Source organism: Seriola dumerili, unplaced genomic scaffold (genome assembly GCF_002260705.1).
Source record: "Seriola dumerili isolate Sdu_G_001 unplaced genomic scaffold, Sdu_1.0 BDQW01000149.1, whole genome shotgun sequence".
NCBI lineage: Eukaryota > Metazoa > Chordata > Actinopteri > Carangiformes > Carangidae > Seriola > Seriola dumerili.
The window spans coordinates 21,532,300-21,544,767 of record NW_019174404.1 but is presented as its reverse complement, the minus strand read 5'-3'; the positions used below and the strand labels follow the sequence as shown (position 1 = coordinate 21,544,767).

The 12,468-nt window shown below is 42.6% G+C and overlaps 1 protein-coding gene across 1 annotated transcript in view; it reads left to right on the top strand.

Moving 5' to 3' along the window:
• Positions 1-6,896, top strand: part of gabrb1 (gamma-aminobutyric acid type A receptor beta1 subunit) — a 56,875-nt gene extending 49,979 nt beyond the window's left edge. The window contains exons 7-9 of the mRNA XM_022750568.1: positions 1,759-1,911; positions 4,609-4,862; positions 6,467-6,896. Coding sequence (XP_022606289.1) covers positions 1,759-1,911; positions 4,609-4,862; positions 6,467-6,808 — 749 coding nt within the window. The 3' untranslated portion in view covers positions 6,809-6,896. The remainder of the gene's footprint in view (positions 1-1,758; positions 1,912-4,608; positions 4,863-6,466) is intronic.
• Positions 6,897-12,468: the final 5,572 nt, after the last annotated feature.

The window sequence follows — 12,468 nt, the reverse complement described above, 5'->3', positions numbered from 1 at the left end:
AGAGAGTCACAGGGAGTCACAGGGTGTCACAGAGAGTCACAGAGTCACAGGGAGTCACAGATAATAACAGGGAGTCACAGGAAGTCACAGGGAGTCACAACAAGTCAGAGGGTGTCACAGGGAGTCACGGTGAGTCACAGAGAGTCACCTGCCATTCATGCCAGTGGAACATATTGAAATTGAGGTCATGCAAGCTGGTTGAATGAAAAGAGGGAGCAGTGTTACGCAGAACAAAGCAGTGAATCCGAGAAATAAAACAACATTTTCTGATTGTTTCACGGCAGGTACATTACCCTGCGTGCTGTGATTGGTTGGAAGCTACACACCCACTGCGCAGAGGTCGACACCCAAACATAGTGAACACAGTAAATTAGCTTCTGTGTGTCTGCTGGAATCTCAAAGTTCAGCTCCAAGGTTTATTCCAGGGTCTGTTTCACACACTGCTGTCACCAGCTGTAGCAGCAGCTGGGCTGACTATAAAAAGCAGAACAGGCTAATTTTAGACTCAGTTTGAGCCTCTCACACAGAGCTGCTTGTAGCATTAGCATTCTGAGAACATGAACATTTATTTCTCTGCAGTGGACACAACACACAGGTTCATTGATAACTGTGCTGTATGAGCTTAACAAGACATTAAGGGCTGACAAATAGGAACATTACCCATTATAAACAGCTATGTGCTAACACTCCCCCACAGACACACACCCCAGAGAGCCTCACGTAGTAGACCCACTATCCCAGGTACAATACTGGAACCTCCACCCTCTCTTCTAGTGACCAGTATCCCTGTCACCAGAACCAGTCTATGCTAGACTGAACGGTAGTCAGTCATTCTGACACTCTACATCTCACTATGCAGCCACGAGGCCACACCCCCTACAGGTTGCTACCTCACTCCTCTGAATAATGTTTTCAGATTGTCTGTCTCATTCTCGTGAACGCGTTATCGTGTAACTTGAGAAACATCCACTTTTGACTCAAGGATGAACTTATTCTAACTAAATTCACTAATTATGACACAATTTAACTTAAATGTCTAACAGGATAAAATTAAGTGATGATGATCTAAAAGGTCAAAGGTTAACTTCACTGTGACATCATAAAGGTCTGCTCATTATTCAACACTGTAACTCAGGAAGGAGAGACTGTGACAATGTTTCCTGTAACTTCACTGGTTGATGGAGGAAACAAACAAAAGGAGGTGATTCTAGTTTTTCAGATGTGCAGCTGTTAGAACTAGTAGTTACTGGCTGTAAATATTTAGTAACAACCAAGCCCTACATAAGAACTAGTTTGTGTAGTTCAACCCACTTTAACTTAGATATGCTCATTTCAGAGTGGTAAACTCTAACTTCACAACCAGACTACGAATTTTAACAGTTGGTGCTCCAGATCAGTGGGTCTGGTTCAACAACAGATAGATGGAGTGAAGGTACTTGTTCTTTTTTTTTAAAGATTTTTTTTTTGGCATTTCTTCTTTATTTTATAGTGACAGTAGAGATAGATAGGAAAGTCAGGGAAAGATGCGCTGTGGTAAGAAAACAGCCTTAGCACATGGTACACGCTGTACCAGGTGAGCTACAGGCCTCAAGGTGCTTTTAATAATAGATTTCAGACTTACAGGCAGAGCAGTGAGCAGGTAAATTGATGGAGAAAATGAAGAAAGGGTCCGAGGGGCCCAGAGGAACAGATCAGGTGACAACACCTTGTGAAAACTGATTCATATGTTCCTACATCTGTCCTGTATGTCTCTCACAGGCTCATATCCACGCCTGTCACTGAGCTTTAAGCTGAAGAGGAACATTGGCTATTTCATCCTGCAAACCTACATGCCCTCCACCCTGATCACCATCCTGTCCTGGGTGTCCTTCTGGATCAACTATGACGCTTCGGCTGCTAGAGTCGCCTTAGGTCAGTGATGTTTTCATTCTTTACAGATTAACTGCTAGATATGACTTTCAGTCATACTGGTGTCTCTCCATCACACTGTCTGTCTGTTGGTTGGTCCATCACTTTGGTCCAGACTGGAATGTCTACGAGATGGTTGCCATGAGATTTTGTACAAATGTAGACATGGTCCTGAGACAATGAATCCTAATGGTTTTGGTGATCCCCTGACTGTTCATCTACCATCATCATCCTCAGGTCAAAATCTTAATTTATCCAGTACTCTGTTTATCACCTGTAGACCCTCACAGGGAGACAGTGGGTTTTTTTCTTTCTGAACTTCTTGTGTGTTCCGTCACATGAAGTTAAAATAAAACCATCGTTAAACCAAACTTATATTAGATATAAGCATCACTGTGCAGACATTACAACAACAAAGGTCAGAAGATATATTAACAAAGGTACCTGATCTGTGTTTAGCTGTGCTGTGCTATGCTGTGCTAGGTTAGGTTAGGTTAGACCCATTACCCAGTCCTTTGAACAAGAGAAAGGTCCTTTCCAGTGTTGTTGTAAAGTCCAGTGATCTCGTGTTGCTTCCTGGTGGAGTGAAGTCCTGTCTGTCTGTGTGGCTTATATGTTGCAGAGGAGGCCGCTTGTCGCTCCATTGTTCCCCTTACAGAGTTAGCTGCTCAACGCTAACTCTGTTTTGTGGCTCCTGTTGCTTGTAAATTCAGCTGGCTGACTTTGTGTCATAGCTGCTGGCGTTGGATTGTTCATTCTTGATTGATCTTAAGCAGGCACTCGACTCACTGCTGTTGAGGAAGAGTGTTGTGGAGCAGTCTACTGTGAGAAGGCGTGCATAGAAGAGAGTTCTAGGTAGCAGCATTGATAACCGGATGCTGGGAGCCTTGTTGCTGGCTGAAGAAGGCCAGAGAGAAGAGAAAGAAAGGGGCACAGCTGGGTTTTGTTGGCCTGGTGACACCTTGGGTCACATGTCACACAGTGACCAACACTAACTGGTTGTTAGGTCCCTGGGGTGGAGGTCATAACCAGATGTGAAGGTGAAGGATCATGGGCAATGGACTTCAAATGGCCTTCATTTGTCTGTGGAACCAAAAAGAACATATTGTCTCCACCATCCTGAGGCCCAACAGCGTTGTGTCAACATGTGTTCTGAGATGAGCCAGTGAACTAATGTGATGTTAGGAAACAGGACAGTGTCACATCCGGATGAGCTGATGAGTGAAGATGTCACAAGTGCAGGTTTAAACAGAAAACAGCCGGTGCAGGTGTTTGACTTAGGTCATACCTGACCTGCCTTTAGGGGTCTTGCTATGTTAGTTGCTGTGCTGGAGTGTGATTACCTGCATGCAAAACACACACACACACACACACACACACACACACACACACACACACACACACACACACAGTGCAACTAAAGATGGTTTTACAGCAATTTAAATTTTGCCCTGATGATGTGACAGTGATTGACTTGGTTGCCATGGCAGCACATGCAGATGCAGCAGCTTCACACAGACCAAATATGTCAGTGCTTTTGTCATTATGTTATACATGATCTCCAACTCTAAACGAAGAGAGAAGAGCACCTGAGTGAAACTCAGCCACAGCCACATGAAGAACTGCTGCTTCTTTGACTCAAAGCTGGACTGATACCACAGGTCTGGTAAAACCACAGGCCTGGTAAAACCACAGGTCTAGCAGGACCACAGTTCTGGTACAACCACAGGTCTGGTAAAACCACAGGTATGGTAAAACCACAGGTCTGGTAGGACCACAGGTCTGGTAGGACCACAGGTATGGTAAAACCACAGGTCTGGTGAAACCACAGGTATGGTAGGACCACAGGTCTGGTAAAACCACAGGTCTGGTGGGACCACAGGTCTAGCAGGACCACAGTTCTGGTACAACCACAGGTCTGGTAAAACCACAGGTATGGTAGGACCACAGGTCTGGTAAAACAACAGGTCTGGTGGGACCACAGGTCTGGTAGGACATGTGGTGTGAACTGTGTGTTTATATGCACAAGGACAGGAATATTAAGACTGTTCTCACTGTGTAGAGTTTAGAGTCTGACATGCTGGATTTACTATCTAACAAGGGAGTTCATCTCTGTTATTTAAGCAGTCTTCCTCAGAGAGCTGTTCAGCAGCTTCAGTGATCAACAGACAGATCACCACAAAAGATTTTCCTCATCACTGATGACGTCAGACAAAGATGATGTGAAATTCACCAGCATCTCAGGTTTGCTTCAAGAACAAAAATACACTGAAGTATACAGTACCAAACAAAGGTTTGGACCTAAGATAGAGATGCATGTAAAGTAGACATTTCAATCTGAACCAAAGAAGTTCAACCTGGTGGTGGCATTAGAGGAGAAGTCCTTTTTTGGAGGATTTGGGCACTTTGAATGTCTGTACCAAATTTAATGGCAGTCCATAGGACAACTTGTAACCAAACATTTATACCATGTACATGAGGCTTTAGATGGAAAGTTAAAGGTTTAGCATAATTATTAGCATTCATCCTCTAAGGACAATGAGTGTATGTACAAAACTTCGCAATTTACACAATTTGTGTCAAGATATTTTCTGAGACCACTTTCCATTCATTTTCCTGCAGCTTTGATGTTCTCTCAGTATGCAGTCTTGCTGAAAGACCTTATTCTAACTGTACTTTACCACATGTGCTTGTCTGCAGGTATAACCACGGTGCTGACCATGACCACTATCAATACCCACCTAAGGGAGACACTGCCCAAGATCCCCTACGTCAAGGCCATTGACATTTACCTCATGGGTTGCTTTGTCTTTGTCTTTCTGGCCCTGCTGGAGTACGCCTTTGTCAACTACATCTTCTTTGGCCGTGGTCCTCACCTGCAGAAGAGGGTTGCAGAAAAGGCTGCCAAGTCCAACAATGAGAATAAGAGCAGACTGGAGAGCAACAAAGTGCAGGTGGGAAAAAGGTCTTATGTGGTTTTCATGCTGTTTTGTTAATGACATCATAGAGCCCAGACACACCAAGCCAACAGCTGGCTGTCAGGTGCTGTTCGCCCATTGTTGCATTACTACTTACTGTTTAAAGAGTTATACGTTCCACATCTGTGAGTACGCGAGGGTCTGCTAGTGTCGCTAGTGTCCGTGTGTTGTAAATTTCAACATTGGAGGGTTTACGCAAGGCTCTGGCACAGACATCCACATACCCACCAATTTCCGCATGAACTGCAAATGATCTGGAAAACAAACATGGACGCTGAGAGGCTTTGTGAGGAAATTTGCCACCACCCTCATCTCTACAATTCATCTGTTAAAGAGTACAAAGACAAACAAATTTGTTGTTATTGTTCTTGCATGGATGCAGGCATTTTGATTTGATTACGTAGTGCACATGAGCGGAATACGTTTGAAACGCATCCTCAAAGCGAACTCCAAACTGATCATTAATGAAAACAACTTCAGGTCTGTGGTGTCCACAGCTCTCCCTGTACGTGTCCACAAGCGAGTATAACTGGGGCCTAAGGCTGCATTTTCTGCTCTAATTCTGGAAGTTTCATTCACTCACCCAGAGTCAAAGAAAACCGTATGTGCTATATATTTAAACAAGTATTCTTCAAACTAACTAGGTCGGAAGACCTTTTGTGTGACCATGTCTAAATGCAAAAGTGTACCACATCTGAATGGGCACAGTCAAAGGTAAAACGACTAAAAGACTGCCTCCTCCTGAATGTGATTATTGGATTGTTGGTTTCAGAAAGTTGCAAAAATCATTGGACACAATGTGAGATGTATGTGAGACAATTTGATCAGCTTTTTATTTTGTTGTTTCGTGAAGCATACTAATGCCTGGAGTTTTTTCACCTCTTAGTTGTTGCTGTAAGGTGTTCTAGGATTTCCAACTCCTCTAAGAAAACACAATATGCTTCCTTCACAACAGTCTAGAAAAGGTTTAATTAGAAGGAAGATCTAGAGTCGACCAGAACAATCCAGTACAGCATTCCAGCACCTTTGATTAATATGTAAATACATCTGAGTGTATCTAAAAAGCAAGCAACACAGACGAGCAGAGACACAAACACAGGCAGGAGAGAAGCCCCTCCCTCCAGATCATCACACAAGGCGACGGTCCTTTAACTTCATTGCTGCAGAAGAAGCGATGCCCCGCTGATCCAGGAACACATAAAAAGCTATAAATCCACAAGGTTGTTATAAAGATCAACTCAATGTGTGATTAAAGAAGAGCAGAGGAGGAAAATAATTTCTTGACCAGCGGAGATATGCACTCCTTGTGTTGAACAGCCAGGATGCTGCTCCTGTAAGACAGAGTCAGACTGGTCATCGGGCTTACCCCCATAAGGTCATGGGGTTCTCCCATCTGCAAAATCCCTCTTTAACCCCTGGGCAGATCCCTCTGTGTCTTACCTGAATGGGTCAGTCCAATAAATAATGTTCAAATTCCCTTTCACCTGAACAAAATGCTTCTTGTTGTTAGGGACACAGCCTTTGTCTATTTGGGTTTTGGGTACAGAATGAATTTAATAAAATCTGATAACCTCCCTCAGGTTGATGCTCATGGCAACATCCTCCTGACCAACCTAACCAGTGAGATGGGTGGGGCAGATATGATGGGCGCTCTCAACGACCCTCGGGCTACCATGTTCTCGTACGACAGTGCCAGCATACAGTACCGCAAGCCCATGGCCAGCCGAGACCTGTACGGACGTCCGGCCCTCGACCGGCCAATAGGCCATAAGAAGGGCCGCTTGAGGAGACGGGCCTCGCAGCTCAAAGTCAAGATCCCCGACCTCACAGATGTCAACGCCATAGACAAATGGTCCCGTGTCGTCTTCCCAATCGCATTCACCTTCTTCAACCTGGTCTACTGGCTTTACTATGTCCACTAGGGCGGCAGCAGTGAGCCTGTGTAGCAGCACCACTGCTAGTGATTTGAAAAGCTACCTAGGTCTTGTACAGCCATTTATATAAATTCTGTTTTGGAACGAGTAGTACTGGATGTCTTTACAATGTAAATACAATTTACTACATATATGTATATATATATATAAACACTGTGGGGTCCAAAAGTCGGAGACCACTTTAGGACCCCACTGGAAACATATATATATATATGTGTGTGTGTGTGTATATATATATAAAACAGAGGTATAATTTCTAAAAAATTCTATCACTTTTACTGTACTCATCCATACAAAATAGATATAGAGAAAAATAATAAGACACAGTAGAGGTATGGTATTTCTAAGTCCAAGCTTGCCAAAAAGACTTTGGTGACCCCAACATTATGGGCAATGATCTTCATTTGTTCTCTCTCTTTTTCTGACCTTCTGTTATCTCACTTTTTGCATGTGAATGGAACACAACTTTAATTTGCTTTTAAGGTAACAAAAAAAAAAAAAGCAAGACACAGAAGCCCAGTGCAAAAACAGTGGGTAACTGAAGCAGTTTTCACTTGATCTTGTGATTGAAGCTCATCCAGCTAATAAACAGAAGACATTGGGTGAATGCCATCATAATAAGGTAGTCCTCCTTTGGTTTAAGCTCCGTGCCCTGACTGCGGTATTTTTTGTGGTGTTGGGTAAGTAACGTTGTGTTGAAATCCTTCTCTGACAGCCATCTGTGAGCTAACAAACATGTTACATTGCTTTTCATGAATGACATGATTTTCTTAGGACTGTGCTGAGTGCATGTGCACTGTAAACCAAATTCAGTTTCCTTTCATATCTATAAAAAAAAAAAAAAGCTTTGCATGGCTCTACTGGGCCACTGTATTATAATCATTATACTGTATGCTTTTGAACAATCATTGCATTTAAGATAAGCACAGGGCAGATGTTAATTGGAACTCCACTAATCTAAAAAAATAAAATGTTGTCAGATTTGTACCCACAGTATTCTCACAGTGTCTGTGAGCATGTACAATGCAATTTTCTTTAAAAGAAATCAGGTAAAGAATGACCAATGATGTCACCACGCTTTCAAAACCACATTCAAAATGTCAAGCCCTGATAAAACACGCTGCTGGGGTTGAAATGCCTGGTGCCACTGTCCTTTTACCATTACAGACTATTATTGAACATTTTTGACAGACACCTGAAGTTATACTGTACATTATTGTTGTTAGAACTGAGGTCCATCCACCTTAATATGGTAGATAGTTAAAATGCCTGCAGGAGGTCAATATCTGGTTATTTTCAAGGCCTATGGATCAATTTTATCTCCCAACTCCAATCCCACATTCAGAGTCCAAATACAGTTTAGAAGAGAAACTAGTGGTGAAGACAGAAGAGCAGGTATGACCAACAATTCACATCATACTAAGTGTATGTAGTGGCCAACCCGGTGGTCCTAGAAATTACATCCATACTGGACAATTCTTCACCTCACAAATTATGTTCAGTGCCAATGCTGGAAGTAGTGTGTCCTTTACAGTACACAGATGGAAAGTAAGGGTGGATTCTGTCACAGACCTGCAATTAATATTTGTCTTTCTATCAGTCCTAACTATGATCTGCCCCAAATCTAATTGTGAATTATACAATGACAGTCAGGTGAAAGGGAGCCCAGTACAGTGCAGACACATGCTTCAGGGAACAACAAGTGTTGCAGTCCTTACAGTATCTTGCATTTAACCTAATGTCTGCAGTTTATAGATGATGATTTTCGGGGGGATATTGGATCATTTGAACATTTATTGAAAAGAAACCACAAGAGAAGATTAGAGGGAATTTCCATGGCACAAGATGTGGTTAAGATTAGGCAAAGACTGTGGTTATGGCAAATGGTTAAAATACTGCATGTGTTGGCCACAACATCTAAAACACTTGGTCAACATTAGAGAAATATGTGGTTACAGTTGATTAAAGGGCAACTGTTAATTGGGTAAAGTTATCAGGCTGTTTGCTTATCCACCACTCTAAGATCTTTATCTTAACTTTCAACCTGGACCCATGAAGGACACCACCTCCTGCATCAGCACTGAACTTTGAGAAATTGTACAATATAGGTGTCATTTTTAGAGATACACAGGTTGTGTCATGCTTCAACTGCGGTAAACTGTTTGTATAACTCTTTGTTGTGGCCAGAATCACCTGGGATCTCCCACATTCTGGATCTAAGCAGCCCCGCCTCAGTCTACACTCCAATCTGGTTTCTCTGTGTTCTGACTCTGTCATGGTCTAACTGTGAACATGTGAAGTCTTAGTGACAAACAACTTTGTTGACCATAAAGGTCGTTCTCTGTCATTTGCTCAGTTGTAAAGTAAACATGGAACTGGAGATGCTGGTTTTCACGGACATGCAGATAGTGAAGGAGAGATCTCTTATGTGTTTTTTGTTTCCACTTTATAACAACTTGGAACCTGTGTTCAAGCTTTGACCATCATTTCTATCAGTTATACTCTGTGCTCGATAAAGATCCAAGTTAAGATCGCAGCAACTAACAGACAGGAAGAGACAAGAGCAGTAAGACAGGTCGTAAACAAACCTGAGATCGTACCTGCAGTGTTGATAATAAGAAAAAAACAAGTGGCTATTTTCTAATCTTTGGACACCACACCGTGTTCAAACTTTCCAAAATGTTATCACCGATAGAAATGATGGTCAGAACGACAAAGTTGTAATAAACCAGAAACCTCCTTCATTGGAATATATAGAATATATGTAGTCAATAAAAGTCAATAAAAACAATCAGATGTAAACTCTAAGTATTTGAGGTGATACCTTTTCTCTTCCTCATGGATTGCCCAGGTGAGGACATGTTGCAGTGCGACCGCAGACGCATGTCTTATCAGGGCTGTAAACTAAAACAGCAGCAAACAGACAGGCTTGTACAGGATACAATAGCAGTGTGCTCTTTTCTCATGGCTGAATATTGTGCCTTTACCGAGAATCTCAATATTTTCACAGGGTTTAACTTAACTTCTATCTAGTGAGTAGACTTTAAAGCGAATCATCTTGTACTTTTTTTAGATGAAGAAGAACCAGGAGTACCAGAAACAGACGTGGACACTTTAAGCTATTTTCTGAGGCTCTGACGTACAGTACCATTATCTAAGCGTAGATTGTAGTAAGACATTCCAGCATTACGATGACAATCTTTTGAATTCAGTCTCCTGCGAGTCTCCTCCATGCTGTCAGTGTTGGTGTTTGTGGACAGAGCGGACAGACAGGAGGTGAAGAAAAGAAACAGCTGGTCTTTTTTCACAGCGGACGGGCACACGTGTCCTGTGGACTGAAGAGCTAACGGAGCTAATGGAACAGCTTGAACAGCTGGTTTGCCCACAGGCTGTGGACATGGAGGACATGTGCTGGACTCTTATTGTGTAAAATTACTGTACAATTTTTCTCTCATGCTCTATATGTGCTCTCAAGTGGAACGGGAGGTGGGTGTGTTTGTGGTGTGTGTGTGTGTCTTGCTGCTTGTCTTTAGACAAACAAAGATACTGTACAGGAGTGTGGATGTATGTGTGTGAGAGAGAGAGAGAGAGAGAGGGACAGAGGGAGAGCGAGCATATGGACACGTGTGAGAGGGAGAAAACACAAAATAAAATTCTTTGTGTCAACTTATAGAGACTTCAAAGAATAGAGTTTAAATAAAACTGCTGACATCTCTACCAACTACAGTCACCGTGTGTTTCTGTTGCCTAGAAACAGGCAGGTTTGTATGGGGTGTTGGGCCTGGGGGGGCAACAGGAGCCTCTACCAAGTTATAGTTATATATAAACCTCAGACCTCAAATAACACTGAGTTCAGGACTGTGTTCTGAAACTGGTTCACTCTACTGTTTATAACATCACCTCAAACATGTAGATCTACAAGAACCAATCAGTTTTTAACATGTCAGCCCACATGAGCTGAATCAGAGCAGGAGTCAGCATCAACCAGGACATTAGAGGCATCTGAACCTTGGAGCTTAAAGGTCCCATGCTGATCCATAAGAAGATATATTTGTGGTTTTAAGAACCAAAAACCATCTCAGTGTAGTTTTACATCTCTTCTCTCAGGCTTCTCTCTGGAGCTCCAATGAAATATATCCAATAAAAATACAGCAGATTTCAGGTAAAACACTCAGAGAAACCAAATCCTGCAATGGTTGGATGGTGGGTCCAGGTGACTGCTTTGTTGTGACATCACAAAGTTACAGATGTCCTGATGGCTGGTTTTAAGGCTCAGTTTCTGAATGCAGGCTGTGCACAATTCTCTGTGGACTGAGCGCTTTGATACTTTCGTAGTATTAATATAGAACCTAGACCTGCTTTATAATCAAACAACACATGGACATCTGCCTTTATACTATATGGACCTTTAAAGCTTGAATCAGACATCCGCTGTTGTTCATTTCACTGCAGTACACACACTAAAATAAGCTGAGTTGTGTATCTCAGCGAGCAGCAGTGACAGTTGTATTGATGTTGTATTTGACAGTGACTCCTTCACTATATTTCATGGTGGTTACGGTTCACTATAAATTCCTAACACCAGGTCCAGTGTGCACATAGAAGTTCAGCCCTCTGTCACCTCCAGCTGCTCACTGACTGCAGACCTGAGGGGCGGCGGTCTGCACAGACACCGAGGGTCCGGAGTGAAGCTGGAGGAGAATGTCATTAGTCCAGTTAGCATGTCTGCAGCTGTCAGCAGCCACACTCATTCTCATGATTAACTTGAAGTTCTGCAGTGAAGACGAATGTCGTTAGCACATTTAGCATGACGGTGTCTGTCGGCAGCTGTGTCCACTCTTCTTATTAATCAGACAGACAGCTGTCTGATCATCTGCAGCATGCAGCTTCTACTCCAACGTCACCCTGACTGAGCCACAGACATACTCTAACTCCTCTGACCTCAGCTCTAATTATTTTATCCTTCATCTGTTTCTACTTCTGTCCTCAGTGGACGTGGCTGCTGCTCACACTGCTGACAGCCTCTCTTCATGGGACAGGCTTTGAAACAAGACTGAGCTGGTTTGGTTCTCTGTAATAAATACTTCTGCTCACAGATCTTCCAGCATTTGTGCAAAAATATATTCCAAAGTTTATCTGCAGTTATGACGAGGCTCAGTCTGAGTGTTTTTGGGAGATTTTTTTCCAAACAGTGTTAACTGTTAAAACTGTAAAACTGTTAAAATAGGGATTTTGGTGCTGATATGAATGTAACTGTGTAAGATATACTCTGATAAACAGACAAACCCCATCACTTTATTCTGTTGTAATTTCATTTTAAATGGATAAAACCAATACTCTTACTGACCCATAATGACAAAGTGAAAACACAGTTTTAGACATTTTCTCCACACAGGATCTCCAGAGTCACCATGAGGTTCTTGGTCTCCTCTCTTCTCCCTGATGTCTCAGTTAGTCCGGGTCCAGCTCTAGAAGAGTCTTGGTCTTCCCAGACTTCTTCATGTCAGAATGATGGAGAACACTGTTCACTAACATTCAATGCAGCAGAAATGAGACAGGTGTGTGTCTTTCCACATCATGTCCAATCAGCTGAATTTACCAGTAGACTCCAATCAAAGTGTAGAAACATCTCAGAGATGATCAAGAGA